This window comes from Physeter macrocephalus, chromosome 7 (genome assembly GCF_002837175.3).
Source record: "Physeter macrocephalus isolate SW-GA chromosome 7, ASM283717v5, whole genome shotgun sequence".
In the NCBI taxonomy this organism is placed as follows: Eukaryota; Metazoa; Chordata; class Mammalia; order Artiodactyla; family Physeteridae; genus Physeter; species Physeter macrocephalus.
Genome location: NC_041220.1, coordinates 18,632,995 through 18,650,865, shown reverse-complemented (window position 1 = coordinate 18,650,865; position 17,871 = coordinate 18,632,995). Strand labels below are relative to the sequence as shown.

At 34.4% G+C, this 17,871-nt stretch overlaps 1 protein-coding gene across 4 annotated transcripts in view; it reads right to left on the bottom strand.

The window, feature by feature from the left end:
- RAP1GDS1 (Rap1 GTPase-GDP dissociation stimulator 1) overlaps window positions 1-17,871 on the bottom strand; it is a 161,182-nt gene that overhangs the window by 16,248 nt on the left and 127,063 nt on the right. For 3 of the 4 annotated variants that reach the window (XM_007109654.4, XM_024126565.3, XM_007109653.4), the window contains 5 exons: window positions 9,758-9,901; window positions 8,808-8,939; window positions 7,510-7,644; window positions 6,009-6,134; window positions 5,099-5,238 (listed from right to left, as the gene is read on the bottom strand). In XM_007109654.4, coding sequence (XP_007109716.1) covers window positions 5,099-5,238; window positions 6,009-6,134; window positions 7,510-7,644; window positions 8,808-8,939; window positions 9,758-9,901 — 677 coding nt within the window. The remainder of the gene's footprint in view (window positions 1-5,098; window positions 5,239-6,008; window positions 6,135-7,509; window positions 7,645-8,807; window positions 8,940-9,757; window positions 9,902-17,871) is intronic. The other variant, XM_024126566.3, reaches the window with a different exon arrangement.

The window sequence follows — 17,871 nt, the reverse complement described above, 5'->3', positions numbered from 1 at the left end:
GGCCTCTCCCATTGCGGAGCACAGGCTCCGGACGCGCGGGCTCAGCGGCCATGGCTCACGGGCCCAGCCGCTCCGCGGCATGTGGGATCTTCCCGGACTGGGGCACGAACCCGCGTCCCCTGCATCGGCAGGCGGACTCTCAACCACTGCGCCACCAGGGAAGCCCAACCTTATGTAAATTTTTAAGAAAACTATTTATAGACAGTATCTTTGCTTTGAGTCCAAACTTGTTTGTTTAGTGAGCAAACATTCTAAATCAATAGAGTCTAAGTTCTGAGCTTTTACAGCAGTTGTGTTCTAGCATTTAATGTCTTTTCACATCAGCTTTTTTAGAAAGTGAGAAACTGTCTTTTAAAGCCTTTTCTAATGAAAAGAAAGCCACCCAATATAGTCAGCCCTCCGTATCTTCAGGTTCTGCATCCATGGATTCAACCAACCATGTATTGAAAATATTTGAGGAAAAGAATTTCATAAAGTTTCAAAAAGCAGAACTTGAATTTGCTGTGCGCCGGCAGCTATTTAGTATTTACACTGTATTTACAACTATCTACTAGCATTTACATCGTATTAGGTATTATAAGTTATTTAGAGATGATTTAAAGTATAAGGGGGATGTGCGTAGGTTAGATGGAAATACAATGCCATTTTTATATAAGGGACTTACTTGAGCATTCACAGATTTTGGTATCTGAGAGGGTGCCCAATCCCCCTCAGATACCAAGGGACGAGGATGACTATATACTGCTTTATACTGCTTACTCAGAGGCAGTTTATTTGAAACTGATACAGAATCCTTAAAATTAGTAAAGAATTTTATAAATATCACAAAGGAGCTTGTTGAGTAAAAAGATCAAAAGAGATTCACAAGATACATATGCAGTCACCTAGGAAGGTTCCTGGACTGTCATTTCAGCCTCTCTTTTGTGATTCACCCTCAAAAGCCCACTGTAGTAGAAAGAAGGGAAAGGAATGAATGAATGAAGAAAATTTGCACATCAGAAATACCAAAAATCACCCCCCCACACCCCGACCCCTTAAATCAAAGCGTAGCTTCTTTTCCATCTCACTTTTCTGGAACAAATATCTGAGCACTGTCCTTTAAAGTGCCTGCCCTCTCTCCTCCTACTTCAATAAATGCTTACTGAGTAGCTACTCTACAGAATCGCTTTGCCCGACAGAACGGAGGAAAAAAGACAAATGAAGCATTGTACTTGTGTCATGTGACAAAAGAGGATTATTACTATTGACAGCTACCCTGTATGGAGAAATACCTATACACTGGACGACACTTATACACAGTAACTTACACTGTAAGTTACTATCTGTAACTTACAGATAGTAGCTCATTTTTATCCTCACAGAAAATCCCACTATCTAGATATTATCTCCAGTTTATAGATGAAGAAGTTGAAGCTTAGATTAAGTTATGGAATTTGCCCCAAATCAGACAGTGATTAAATGGTAAAAAGCCAAGATTCAATCCAGGCAGTTTGACTACTAGGTCTTGTTTTTAACCATTTGTGTTCTATGGAAAAGCATACACAATGAATTCATCATAATGCCAGGCAGAGGCAGTCATTTAATGTGATTTGAAGGGCCTCTATGAAACTATTTTAAAGTTATATTTTTAACTTCAAGACTAAAAAAAAAAAGAATATTAGCACCACTCCATAGAGCAAGAAGGTTCATCTGGAGAATTAAAAATAATTTTAACCAATACACTTCAAAAATTAATCCAGAGATTACTTTAACCTCTCTGAAACCATTTCATTTATAGTAAGTAAACTGTAGATATACATAATGAGACGTTTTCTCTGGGTAATCCTTCTAAACCTTAGATGTCTCTGGAGAGTCTTTAAGAATTTTGGAAATATTTTACAATGCTTTACAAAGTTTGAAACAATATTTTATTTCATAATCCTATTTTTCAAGGAGTTTTCTTATGGAAAGCTAAATTTTGGTACATATATAACTAACTAAGGCAAATTATCTATGTTAACAGTCTCACATATTTAGCATTTATGGTCAGTTTGCTTTTAACTGTTGAGATAAATCCAGCTAAAGACTCTGTTGAAAATTGTATAACAATGTAGTTACAATGGAATGGTTTGTGATAGGCTTGAATTTGAGATAATCGATTTATAAGATTGTAGGCTGGTGTAGCTACTGAATCACCTACCAAAAATTTTCTTTTTAAATATTGTATCATCAAAGCTCTCAGTATAGGTTTAAGTAAATGTTGGATGAATAAGCAAATGACTAAGTACATTTGTTTAAACAAGTTTTTAGCTTGATACTGATGAAGAATGTTTTACTCTTACAGGTTAAAGAAAAGTGCCTACTTTGATAAGAGGGAATTTTTATATTCCTACTGTAGAGGCAAACTATATTTCTTTCTCTGTTTTTGATATCTACAGTCAGAAGGTCCAGCTAGTTGGTTAGGAGTCCTAGCCTAGGGCACTCTTTAGAGGGAAGATGTAATTTTACCTATTGGCATAAGCACAAGGATACACCATATATGGCTGAAAGGCCTAAGCCAGCATGAAACCCCATGAATCAGTGCAAACTTTTGGAGGACTGGACTCTAAGGTAGAATTCAGGGTGACTTTAAAAGGAGTAGAATATTCAAAGTACTTTAAAAGGAGTAGAATATTCAAAGTTTAAGAATAACATAAGGACAGAGCTGTGATTCACAACAGTTGGTTAAGGATATACAGAAATGTAACAAATTTGTACCTAGTGTTTAATTATTTTAAAAACTTACTCCAGAGCAGCATTTTCCGAAGTATGTCCAGTGGAATGTTAATAGATGCCTCTTGAAAAAAAGACCAGCAGTTAAATAGCTAAAGTTAAGGAAGTTTCTTTAGAGCTTCTACAGAATTCTAAAGGCAAGTAAAGGGAATGCACTATTATCCTAACTACTCTGACCATGAAACCCTTTTTCTTGGAAAATTTATTGGAGTTATTATTCGATAGAACATATTTTGAGAAATGCTGTTCAAACAGAATCATCTATTCCTTTAATGTTTGTTAAATTTAAAAATAATTTAAATTAATAATTCTAATCCAGAGCTCAAATAACACACCTTGTATTCTAATCATTAACGTCTATGAATCAAGGTTCCTATTGCCTCTTAGTAGCAGTATAATCTCAATTGTAGGAAACATGTAAAGGAAAAAGTAGCCTATCTGGTACTGAATTGTAAAAAAGTTATAATGTAACTATAAAGTTGCAATCCCATATCATTTCACATTGTTTTTTATTACACACACACACACACACACACACACACACACACACACACATATATCTAGAAAGGTACCATCCCATATTTCTCATAAGTCTTTTCAAAGAACCTACATGGTGATGGATGCTTAATGGGTATTTTATTTGAAAACTTTTGGGGGGAGGGAGTATGGTATTAGATAAGGGAAAGGGAATCTGTGATAATGAAACCCAAAGAAAAGCCTCAAAACCCTCAGATCTCAATATTACAGCATTTGAATAGCTTTGGTTCCAAGATTTGGTTATTTAAGATGATGGAACGTATCTTCCTGTGGACACATCTTGTGTCCACTAATGGTTTGGTTATACAATTCTGTTAGTTGTTAGTGAACTTAAGGTATATTATGGATTAACCAAGTCTTCGCTGGCCTAACCACCACAAGTAACAGGAATTAATCTGAGAGTTCCAAATTCAGATGCCAAAACATGGCTCTGTTTGTTGTAATCTAGTTAACAGAATTACGGTTTGCCTAAATGAAACCACTGGTAAGAATTCTCATAGAACGGAGCAAAGAATTGGGTAAAGACTCTGAAAAGGATAGAAGAGTGATTTGGCAGTAAGCAAGTTAGGGAATGTTAGTTCTTCCCACAGTCTCTTATTTTGATGAATGGCATGATGACCCCACCTGGTGCTAAGCCCCAAACTTGGAATTCTCTCTAAAACCTCCTTCTCCTTGGACCCCACTTTTGAATTCTGTCAATTCTGCCACTCCTATCTTTCTCAAATCCTTCTTTTCCATCCTCACTGCTTCTATGAGGTTGAACCATATGATACTTGTTTCTTTGTGTCAAAATGGTTGAATACCAGCAATTTCAAATGGCTTAACCCAAAACCTTAATTCAGGCCTTTATCATCTCACATGTATATTTTTGAAAAACTTGGTTTTCCTCGCCCTTAGTAAGCCCTAGAGTCATCTTTCTAAAGAAAACCAAATAATGGCACCCCGGTGCTTACAATCCTTTGGGAGCCTCCTAATTCTCTACAGAATAAATTCATATGCCTTAACCTGGCACATAATTCATCTCGATCCCCTTTCTCTTCCTCTCTGGTCACTGTCTTTGCACACTGTGCTCCAGCAATACCGCTTGACTTGCAGTTTTCCTCTCCGACTATGTTGTTTTAGATCTCGTGCTGTTGACACACTGTTGTCTTTGCTTGGAGGCCTTTCTGTGCTTTCTCTTCCCACTGTCCTCCTGAGAGATTCCTAGTTAACATCTAAAACATGATCCCTTCTGTGATGCCCACAGTTGGTCTCTCTGTCTTCTAAGTTATATCTGAATTGGAGTATGCGGCTTTAATGCTGTTTTTATATCTGCCCTCCCACTGGACAGTTAATTCTTGAAAGTCATACTATATTTTATAATATTTACACTGTAAGTACCAAAATGTTGACTGTTAAATGAACAAATGGGCCTCACAGAGCAGTTATGATGAAGAGGTAAAAAGGACCACCACAGGAGTTCATTTTGCTATACTTTCTTGATACTTTCCATCTTGTCAACAATATACTTGGTCCTGTACTGGTGTCAGTGAAAATGGATGGGATTTTAGGCTGCTATAGGTGAGACAGGTAGTAAGAAGGTCCAAGTTAACAGCTGCTGTTGCTGCAGGGAAAGATGCCAAGAGGTAGCATCTGATGGGGAGGAACATTCCTGTGGCCAACCAGCTGGAATAGTTACTACGGTGAAGTCAATTATTTTATGAAGGAGAGTTACACAAGTCAAGGAATACCTTTACTTTTAAGCTTTTTCTCTTTTCATCTTCTTTTAATCTATTTCATAAATAAATGAACGGTTTCCTCCGGGACTTACTTTTGATTTACTGTGTCTTATGAGGGCAGAGAGCAGTCTGTTTGACTCCCCCATGACACCAGCGTGATCTTTGGCTTCACACCATTCCACCAAACGCTCCACTAATTTAACATTCGTTCCCAGTTGTTCAGCAGCTTCTGCTATAGGAAAGAAGGCAAACCACAAAGGAATGAATCACTGATAGGCAATCAACTAAAATAATTGGTAAAGATGTAAGAGTGTGAAGGAAAATTACAGGTCTAAAAACAGAACACAACAATTTTATTAAAGCAAGAACTGAAAATATTCCGTATCTGATGGACTATTGAGATTTTCTATTCAGTTGTGGACTTTTATACAAAAACAAAATAAACAACTTTATACTCTTTTGGTTCAGCCCTGGCAGTCTGTTAGTACTCTGGAAAACTGTACCAAAGAATTTTTAGCAGTATTCTAAGGCATCAATATAGAGAAGGTTTAGAATTTAGAAATAAGTAAATAAATATAACTCATTCCAAGGATTGGTTTTCATTATTGTTTCTGTGAACAGAAAAATGATCTCCCTGTTTGCAAAACAAGTTTAAAAAAATTTTGACTGTCACTGTATTGAAACTTGATAATTTTACAAGGTAAGAAAGGGTATAGAAAATTCCAAGACATAAAAACCCCTCAAGAACCACTAATAAATCAACCTAAAATCAGATTATATGTACTAATAAAGAGAAATGCAATATAATTTCCATTTAAAGTCAATTATAACTAGCATGGAAATTAACGAATGGGGTTCCAAAACCAATCTCTTTTTGCCTTTTATTTGCTACTTATCTTTATGATTACTTAATTCTGAAAGCTAAAAACAGGTCCTTTTTCCACTAGAGGCACATTAGGACTATTATACCAAAAATGCACCTTGAGAAAGCATTTCTCTTACCCTGTGCATCTATTAACATTCTTAATGTTCCCAGGAGTTTGAACTGAACCGGGGGCATTTCAGATTTAAGAAATTTCAAAACTGCCTCTGTGACGCCAGCTGATAACATCTTTGCTTTATTTATAACTAAGAGAGAGAGAGAAAAAAAAGACTGGTTAAAATGATGTTAGCATTTTTGATGATAATCATTCAATTCAATATACATTTTTTGAGTGTCTTATTATCTTAAGGCCCCATGTTATATTTTTCTAGTTAAAATAACATTGTTACTTTACTTTTCTGTTAATTTTAAGAATGGGACTGGGAATGGGAGGGCTAGGGGATAAGTATCCTATTTGTCTACAGGAGCACAACATACAAAATCACACTTACTTGCTTTTAAAATCTGATCATAAACTAATAATTTGTAAAGGAAATCTGACAATGTTGCTTTCTTATTTATGAAAAGCACAATTCCTCAACTTTAATAAATGTTTCTTTTTACCTCTGTCCTTGACCCAACTGTTAATATAGATATTATAGACATTAATAAACAATATTAATCTGCCACATAAGCCAAATTGATTTTATATAGATTGCATTTTCATATAGTTATACTATTTTACCTAATCAGAAATTTACCTTTAGAAAGTAGAATAAAAGGATGGTTTCAACTATATCCTGTATTAGTTCCCATGATAATGTGATTTCAAAAGGCTTGTAATCCAAAAAGGCACATTAAGGCTATTTTAAAAAATTGTACGTCTGCTTGTAGGGAAAAAAAATTCTTAAAAGTCATTCTTTAAGGGATTCTGTTAATTGATACCATTATCTTACCTCAGCTGAAGATGCTTAAAAAATCTTAACTATACAATATGATGAAAATCTAGGAGTTCACAAAAAGTAATAGAATATTTGAATAATCTGAAAAAGGAAGATTATGCTTGTATAATCTCAGAAAACTTCTTTAACATATTATCTCCATTTATTAGTAAGAAAAATGTAAGCAATCTGAAGACTATTTTTCTTTTCTTGGTCAGGGCAGGTCCACAAATCACATAAATATCTTCCCAAAACGACAGATTTTTATCTCTTACACAGTTGGCTCCCATTCTTTTTTTTTTTTTAATTAATTTTTATTGGAGTATAGTTGATTTACAATGTTGTGTTAGTTTCTGCTTACAGAAAAGTGAATCAGTTGTACATATACATATATCTACTCTCTTTTAGATTCTTTTCCCATATAGGTCAGTACAGAATATTGAGTAGAGTTCCCTGTGCTGTACAGTAGGCACTATTGCTTTTTGAGCTATTGACCTTGGCTTTGATGTTGTTTCAGAGCAGTTTCTATGACTGAAACCACGAATTTCATTTAAATAATAGATTAAAATATTGGACTGCACTGAGAACGAGATAAAAGCATGAGCTAATAAAAAGGATACTGATACAACTGTCTCAAAGCACCCCATCTCATTGATGACTTTTAGAATAAATCTCATTGGCTCCCATTCTTAAGTCTTACCTGGAATGGCTAGGTTTCTGAGGGCACTTAGTGCTGCGTGCTGCACAGTTACGTTTCCATCTTCTACATGTCTGTCCAGTAAATCCATAAGTTTTTCTACAATTCCATTGTCTACCATATGGATACAATTTCCATCTAAATAACAACAGAAAACATTTTTTTCCCTCTTTACAAATATCTATAAATATTTGTAAAACTGATGCCTGCCCATTATCTACATTAGGGAAAATGGAGCTATAAGAAAATAAAATGAATTCCATCTTCTTCTCACATCAGATTTACAGGTTTTTTTGTTTGTTTACTGAGAAGTCTGATTATAAGATTCTTAAAATAGATAAAATTTTAAAAACTGGCCAGAAAAGTCTCTAGCTGAGTTCCTGATAATATATCAGAAGATGAGTAAGTAGAAACCACATGCTTAAAATGTCCTCCAATAGTTTCCATTTATAGTGAAGTATGCCAGCGTTCTGCGAACGTTACAGTGACAGTACTCTACATTTTGTCATCATGGCTGATATTTAAATTATTTTTTAAAGACAGAATTTCTGAAACATAAAGCAGAGAGAATATTATAATGAACTACTATTTACCCATTTAGCTTCAATAATTATCAATATTTTGCCAGTCTTAATTTCATCATTAAGGAGTTAATGATGGTCCCCAAAAAGAAGGAAGGAAAAATGGAATAAGTCATCTATTATAACATGCTATAACAACAGTTAATACTCAAATAAAATCAAATTAAAAACAAAAATAACTCATATTTCCTAGACACAGTATAAGTTTCTAGAGGGAATAGCAGAAGTGTCAGACTTCGGAAATATACATGGACGTTTGGTGCCTCTGAAATATTATTTAAGTAAATATTCTATCCTAAACCAGAGGATTACCCATGCTTAAGTTTTATAGGCATAAGAGTATAAATGAGGCACAGTAATGAATACTCAGATTATTAAATCCAAAATAAAATCACCAGGCAAAAGAGTATATCCTCCCAGATCAGATGTTTATTAGAATGGGACTCAAGTTTATTCATCTCTGAAGTACAGAGTACTCAAAAGAAAGACTTCATAATCACTGTTCATGACCTTTAAACTATTAGAACTTAGATGAATTGCATAAAATAATTTGTTGGGAAAGTCAATATTAGTATTACAGATTTCTGAAAAATTAAGGTAGTATTACACACAGATACTGCACATGCTTCTGAACTGTTTTAGGTTTAGTATACGTTATGGCAAAGCAAAATTTAAAAATACAGAAGGTCTGATTTAATAATCAGATAATCATATGCTTACCATTTCTGGCAAAATTTGCAATTGCCAATGCTCCAGCAAGCTGTAGCTGGTGGTTATTTGATGGAATCCAAGACAGTACCCTTTGAAACACATTACCTTTTCCTCCTTCAAATAATTTCTGCATGGATTCATCTAGAGGTAAATGCAACAGGTAAGAGGAAAATACTTAGAAGTAACATATCCATATTCTTAACTGAATACCCAATTGGGAAATCACATATTGATGCTTTACAATCTATAATTCACAAAGGGAAAAGTAATGACTCTATTTTTAAAATAAATTTATAAATTTATTTATTTTTGGCTGCGTTGGGTCTTCGTTGCTGCGCGCGGGCTTTCTCTAGTTGTGGTGAGCGGGGACTACTCTTCGTTGCGGTGCATGGGCTTCTCACTGCGGTGCTTTCTTGTTGCGGAGCACGGGCTCTAGGCGCGCGGGCTTCAGTAGTTGTGGCTCACAGGCTCCAGAGCGCAGACTCAGTAGTTGTGGCTCACGGGCTTAGTTGCTCCGCGGCATATGGGATCTTCCCGGAACAGGGATCGAACCTGTGTCCCCTGCATTGGCAGGCAGATTCTTAACCAGTGCACCACCAGGGAAGTCCCAGTAATGACTCTTTTTCTAATAACCTTTTAGCAGAGACAGGACAAAAGGGCTTAGAAATTTTCTAGTCTAAGTCCCAAGTAGCCATCTCGCTTTTAGTCCTTTGGTGCCACAGCTGTCTCTTCTATACGACAGCTCTTTAAATACTGGAAGATAGTATAGGTTCCTCTTTTCCAGGTTCATTATCTCTAGTTCTCTTCATGATGTATTTAAGGTTTCAAAATCATCACATCAACAGGATTAAATGTGACAGGAAAATGAGAAAATGCCTAATATAGTATTTATAAAAGAGATGACAAATTTTTAAATATCTGACAGTCATGTTCTTTCGTTGGCATAAATTACAACTCACCTCCAAGAAGTAATAAAACCATTAGATCTGAAGCGGTTTTGAGCTCAGCAATATCCTCCTCTTTGTCACTATCCACTTTCTGCTGAACAATCTCTAGTAGACATTCTACCAGGCCTGCTTCAACCAGCTGTAGCTTAATAGCATCTAAAGAATAATGTGAACAAAATAACCAAAATTTGAGATGAAATAGGAATTCTGGTATAAGCAATTTAATGTAAAGAATTATAAAAAACCAAAAAAATGCATGATTTAGGTAACACACCTCTGAAGATCTGAGTTTCAAAAGGGAGTATCTGACAGTGCAGCTAAATACACAAAAGCTTTATTTCATTTCTATTTGATATGATGTCACTTTTCACAATGTCTGGCAGCAACTAAACAAATTGATTCTCAGCTCTGAAGGTAAGTAATATCATTCTACTGTTATTCTAGATATTATACTCATATTTAAAAGGCAATACTATAAAATATTGCACACTGTTTAAAATAAAACACACATAACTGTTAGATAAAGTTAAAACACATTCACTAATGGCGTTTGAATACAAAGATACTAAAAAGAGGTATCAGTAAATTTCAAAGTATATCACAAGTATGTGATATTTGGATCCATATTTGTACAGATGTTATTTTCCTAAGGCAGTTAATTAATTTGTAACTTACTGAACTTGAAAGTCATGTTTTTAAAAAACGCTTCAGGTTTTCATTAATTTGAAGCTTTCTTGGGTGATGGGTACATGATGGTTCATTATACTACAATCTCTCTACATCTGAATAGGTTTTTTTTTTTAATTAATTAATTTATTTATTTTTGGCTGCGTTGGGTCTTCCTCGCTGCTTGCAGGCTTTCTCTAGTTGTGGTGAGCGGGGGCCACTCTTCGTTGTGGTGCGCGGGCTTCTCATTGCAGTGGCTTCTCTTGTTGTGGAGCACGGGTTCTATGTGCACGGGCTTCAGTAATTGTGGCACGTGGGCTCAGTAGTTGTGGCTCGTGGGCTCTAGAGCGCAGGCTCAGTAGTTGTGGCACATGGGCTTAGTTGCTCTGCGGCATGTGGGATCTTCCCGGACCAGGGCTCGAACCCATGTCCCCTGCATTGGCAGGCGGATCCTTAACCACTGCACCACCAGGGAAGCCCCTGAATAGGTTTTTAAATTTTCACAATAAAAGTTGAAAGAAACAAATAACTTTCAAGTTTTCTGATGGATAACTAACAAACTAAGGAATTTTAGAGACAGAATTTACATACCAATTATATTTTAAAAAATTATCTTCATAGCAATCTCTGTGAGCCTATCAAATCAATATTGTTTGCACCACTAATATCTTAAATATTCTTTCATTATAGAACTTACTTCATTGAAGATTTTATATTTGCATCCATATCTGTCTCCCCCAATATACCTCATTCATCTTTGTGTTTTAACCTAAATTGGCCTACTTAAATATTTTGGGTATATTTGATACTGCTTAAGATAAATGCTGATCAACTGACCTCAGAAATACATTTGCTACACATAAATTTTTTAATTTAAATTTTATTTTCTGGTTGGATTTTATTTTAGTCTTCAGTTTCCCTAAGTTGTATATGCACATATCTACAGCAATGGCAGTTCAAGCTTTTTATTTGGAAGAAACAAAGACTGTTTTCATACTTAAGACTTGTTCTTTCAGACAATTTTAATGTGTAAAAATTTGGCTTTTTTCTATCACTAGGATCGCTGATATTCTTTAGCATATTATTTCAGAATACACAGAATATGCAACCTGTAATATTTTTTTAAAAGGTATACTTGCACTGTGCCATGCTGAAAGTAGGGCGTTTCCTTGGTTACAGAATGACAGAAGTAGAAATGTGTGGCGACTAGAATTGAAAGCCACAATGAAAAAGCCTTAAAAATACAAAAAACCTTGAATTATACAAATCCCAGTTTAAATGTTGGAATCACTCTCCTTTGCATACAAGGAAAACCAAGGATGATATGCTAAGGCTAGTCCAGAAACAAATTTTCAAAAGTATCATTCAATCCTCAGCACAGTTATAAAACACAAGTGAAGATAGTGGAGGACAAAACAAATAAGAGATAAAAACACTGTTATTTTGAAATATTGCAAGGAAGGGTACAGGTCATTCTCTGGCATAAAATTGACTGAAGGTCACAATGAAAATTTCCTATTTGACCAAACCACCAAATGAGAGGAAAAATAAATTTCTTCCTAAAGAATAAGATCTAAGGCATTCAGAAGATTTAAAATGTGTCAGGATTAAAGTTTACAGATCTTTCCTCTCACAGTTTAACTGTAATCACATATATATGTGGGAAGCTTAAATTGCCTTATTAAAAAGGATTAATGAGGCATTCTGCCAAAGCAGACAGACCAGCACACACTGATCAATACCATTCTGCCCAAGGACATCTATCTTTATCACCACCGTTTGCACATATACGTACATATATGTACACACATGTATCATATATATGTACATGTATATCTGTATAAACGTATATTTGAAAATCTTTTCTAAGTGGTGAAAAAAATCCCACAAATGCAGCAGAGTGCATAAAATATATGTTACTCTTAATTATTATTATTAAGTAAATAACTGTGTAACTATCACCTAGATCAAGAAATTCATTGCCAACAACCCTGGAAGCCCCTCTGTACTTTACTTTTTTCTATCACATATCCCTCCCTTTCAAATCACCACCCTTTTTAAGGTAATCACATCCATACTTTTATAGTTTCACCAAATAATCATTCCTAAAAACTATAGTTAATTTTAGCTTTTTTGTAACTTCATATAAATGGAATCTTAAAATATGTATTTTTCAGTGTTGGCTTTTTCCTTTTAATATGTTTATAAGATTCATCTACACTATTGGTTATAGCTGTCTTCATTCTTTCATAACTGTGTATTTTTCCATAATATGGATATACCATAATTTATTCATTCTACTGTTAATGGATATGAGTTGTTTCCATTTATTCATTATTATAAATAATGCTGTTATGAACATTCTTGTAATGGCTCCTGGTGCACAAGTACCCATTTCTGGGTATACACCTAACAGTGGAATTGTTGGCTCACAGGGAAGGCATATCTCCGACTTAGTAGATATGTTCTCCAAATTGTACCAATTTACACTCCCATCAGCACTTAATAAGTTTCCACTGTTCCACACCTTCATCGACACTTGGTATTATCACTTTCCGGTGAGTATGCAGTGGTATTTTTATTGTGGTTTTATTTTGCAGTCCCTGATTTTTAATGAGTTGAGCACATTTTCATGTGTTTATTAGCCACTTGGATTTTATCTTTTGCCTTCTTAAATCGTTTGCACATTTTCCCACTGGGTTTTCTACATTTTTCTTAATGATTTGAGGGAGTTTTTCTATATATTGTACACATCAGCCCTCTGTTGGTTACATGTGTTGTAAATAAGTTCTCATCTACTGTCATGCTTTTCACTCTTAATGGTGTCCTTTGAGGAATAAAAGTTTTTACTTTTAAAATAACAAAATTTATCAATTTTTCCTTTATAGTTACAGCTTTTTGTGACTTAAGAAAACTTTCTGTACTCCAAGGCCGTGATGATATTCTCCTATCTCATATTTTAAGATAAACTTTCGTGTTACAAAGCTTACATTCAGGTCAATAATCTATCTGAAACGAAATTTAAAAAATAGTATTGGGACTTACCTGGTGGTGCAGTGGTTAAGAATCCGCGTGCCAATGCAGGGGACACGGGTTCAATCCCTGGTCCGGGAGGATCCCACATGCCGCTGAGCAACTAAGCCCGTGCGCCAGAACTACTGAGCCTGCGCTCTAGAGCCCACGAGTCACAACTACTGAGCCTGAGCACCTAGAGTCCATGCTCCACAACGAGAAACCACTGCAATGAGAAGCCCGCACACCACAATGAAGAGTAGCCCCCACTCGTTACAACTAGAGAAAACCCACGCGCAGCAACGAAGACCCAACGCAGCCAAAAATAAATAAAAATTTAAAAAATTTTTAAAAATAAAAATAGTATTAAGTGGGATTGTATGAGTGTCTCCAACGGTATTTTTTTCCATTCCCAGCACTGTTTATTAAAAAGATTGTCCTTTCCATACCGTTTTGCAGTGACACATTTTTTTCTTAGTAAAATAAACATCTACTAATGCATCCATTTGTTTCTGGGCTATCCTGTTCCACTGGTCTTCTTGTCCATCTTTGAACCAATACCACATTGTCTTTTAAATACTACAGTTTTATCAGAATGAAGTTTTATTATTGTTATGCAATAAAATCAGTTCTGCTACCTTAGTCTCTTTCACAGTATCTTGGCTATTCTTGGTCTTTGGGATTTTGATGAGAACTGCCATAAGTCTTCAGATCAGTATGGTGAGATATGAGATCATTACAAAATCGAGGTTTCCAATCTATGAAAGTGATATAGCTTTGCACTTATTTAGATTTTAATTTCTCTTGATGACTTTCTACAGTTTTCTTACACATCTTTTATTTATTTTTTTTTCAAATTTCATTTGGTGGTATTTCTAAGATGACATTAAAAAGTAACAATTCTAACCATTTATTGCTTAAACAGGAAAAGTTTTTTAAAAAGAATAACACCAAAATTGTATCTGTTAAAAGACTGTCATTATCTCATACAGTCCCACCCTCTTCTTGAAATTGCAACACAACTTCTAGATTTCACAAAAAGAGAAATCCAAAATGTGGTATCTTCATAAAGAAATGGCACACAGATCTATGTGTTTTACCCAATGGCTTCAATAATTTCTTTGTCTGGGTCAGTACTGATTTCTGCAGAATTGGAATGCTGTCTGGGATAATGACTATGGGTCATCTCTCCATTTGTAAGTTCAATCAAATGAAACACTTGCTTTTCGAACAACTAGCAAAGAAGAACAATGAAATCCAGTATTTGCTGGATATGAGGGTTGTTGACAACTAAGAATAAATAGAATAAATAATTAAAGTGAAGTAGGCTTATATAACAGAATGTTATGCATAACTCTTAAAACATGTTGTTGAGCAACAAAAGTTAAGAATACAAGGCAACTTATGGAAAAATGTCACTTGTGTAAATTATAAACAGATACATTCATGAAACGATATCATACAATTTCACATAAGCATATACAAACACATCTATTGAATGCATTAAAGTTGAATCCTCTGGAAAATGGTGTGCCTGAGGAAGTCAGTGGTGGGGAAGGGCTAAGGAAGAAGGCTAAAAGGAGAGAGACCTTGTTTAGATTACACATCTTTTATTAGTCCATTCGTAAGTATTCCTTTTTTTTTTTTTCGCCACACCGCACTGCTTGCAGGATATTAGTTCCGTGACTAAGGGTCAAACCCAGGTCCCTGGCAGTGGAAGCATGGAGTTCTAACCACTGGACCACCAGGGAATTCCCTTAAATATTTCATTTTTTATACCATAGTAAACAGTGTATTTTTAAAAAGGTATTTTCTGTTTTTGCTGGTATGTAAAAATACAGTGCTTTGGGTTTTTAGATGTTTGTCTTGCCTGGCAACCCAACCAAATTCTAATTTTAAAAATTAATCTATATTCTTTTGTATTTTTGATATATATATAATCATATCTATGAATAATGATAGTTTTATTTATTTCTTTCCTATATCTTTTCTTTCTTTCTTTTTTACTCTACAGCACTGGATAGTTCCTACAATACAATAAGATAAAAATGGGGATGACCTTTCTTATTCCCAATCTTAAAAGGAAATGCTTTTTGTTATACCACTCAGTATGATGCTTTCTATAGGCTTCTGGTTATATATTCTTTTCATTCTCTTCTAGTGATGGTTTGCAAAGAGTTCTTAAAAATCATGGAAGGATAGTTAATCTTATAAAATGCTTTTTCTGAATGACAAGATCATATGATTTTTCCCCTTTATTAAGTTTTAATGTGATGAATTATATGATTGCATTTGGAATACTAAACTACTTTATATTTCCAGAATAAATCCAGTTTGGTATGATGATTAAGTTTTAAATATATTATTGGATTTTGTTTGCTAAAAGTTTATGGGAATTTTGGATCTATGTTCATGGTGAGACTGGCCTTTAATTTTTATTCTTGTATTGTCTTTGTTGGTATTTTATTAGCTTCACAAAATATATTGGTGAGTATATCTGCTTTTCCTATTCTGGAAAAAATTTAAGATACGATTACTCAGCTTTTCTATTCTATATCATCCATACCTGAAAATGTATTGGCATCAAATTTTCATAACATTCTCCGAATATCTGTAAGATCTGTAGTGAGATCTCTGTTTTCTTGATTTTGGTTATTTGTGCTTTCTCTCTCTATTTTTCCTGATTAATCCTACTAGGGATTTACCAGTTTTATGATGTCTTTTCAGACTCAACATAGGCAAGTATATGCTTATATTGCATTACATATATTCTATTTTATTAATTTCAGTTCCTGTATTTCCTTCCTTCTATTGTAATTTCTTTGGGTTTCATTTGTTTTCCCTCTCTCAATTCCTGAGATTAATACTGAACTCACTGATGTTAGCTTTTTTCCTTTTCTATTATATTCATTTAAAGTGAAAAAAAAAAATCCCTCTAAGTATGGCTTTACCTGCAACACACAAGATTTGAGAGAGTGTTCTCATTTTCATTATTAGAAAAAAGTTCTAATTTTCTTCATGATTCTTCTTTGACCTCCGAGGTATCTGAAGTGTATTTCTTAATATCTAAACAAATGGGGATTTCCTAGTTATCTTTTTATTATTAGCTACTATTGTAATTCACTTAGATCAGAGAACATACTCTAAGATTGCAATCTTTTGATATTTTTTCCATAAGTATACATGTTTTAAATGTTTCATATGTACTTGAAAAGAAAGGGCTCTGAAGCAGGGTGCAGTATTCCAAAATATGTCCATTAAATCAATTTTCTTAATCATGTTGCCCACATCTTCTATATTCCTATTTTTTAATCTGTTTGTTCTGTAATGATTTTTGTGGAAATTTAGGGCGCCTCATAGTTCTGAATATTTTTGCTTCATATCTTTTGACATAATGTACATTTTTATAGCTTCCAAAAATTGGACCTTTTATCATGATAAAGTCACCTTCTTTATCTCTACCAAGTCTTTTAATATTAAAGTCTATTTTATCTGATATTACTATGACTACCTCAGCCTTTTTTAGGTTTGAATGGTATATTTTTTTCAATCTTTTTAATCTCAACCTTTTAAATCTCCTCATACTTAAGAAGTGTTGCTTGTTTAAAAGAAAGCTGGTTTTTAAACAAACTGAAGGAGAAAAACCATATGATCATCTCAATAGATGCAGAGAAAGTTTTTGACAAAATTCAACACCCATTTATGATAAAAACCCTGCAGAAAGTAGGCATAGAGGGAACTTTCCTCAACATAATAAAGGCCATATATGACAAACCCACAGCCAGCATTGTTCTCAATGGTGAAAAACTGAAACCATTTCCACTAAGATCAGGAACAAGACAAGGGTGCCCCACTCTCACCACTCTTATTCAACATAGTTTTGGAAGTTCTAGCCACAGCAATCAGAGAAAAAAAAGAAATAAAAGGAATCCAAATAGGAAAAGAAGAAGTAAAGCTGTCACTGTTTGCAGATGACATGATACTATACATAGAGAATCCTAAGGATGCTACCAGAAAACTACTAGAGCTAATCAATGAATTTGGCAAAGTAGCAGGATACAAAATTAATGCACAGAAATCTCTGGCATTCTTATACACTAATGATGAAAAATCTGAGAGTGAAATTAAGAAAACACTCCCATTTACCATTGCAACAAAAAGAATAAAATATCTAGGAATAAACCTACCTAAGGAGACAAAAAACTTGTATGCAGAAAACTATAAGACACTGATGAAAGAAATTAAAGATGATACAAATAGGTGGAGAAATATACCATGTTCTTGGATTGGAAGAATCAACATTGTGAAAATGACTCTACTACCCAAAGCAATCTACAGATTCAATGCAATCCCTATCAAACTACCACTAGCATTTTTTACAGAACTAGAAAAAAAAATTTCACAATTTGTATGGAAACACAAAAGACCCCAAATAGCAAAAGCAATCT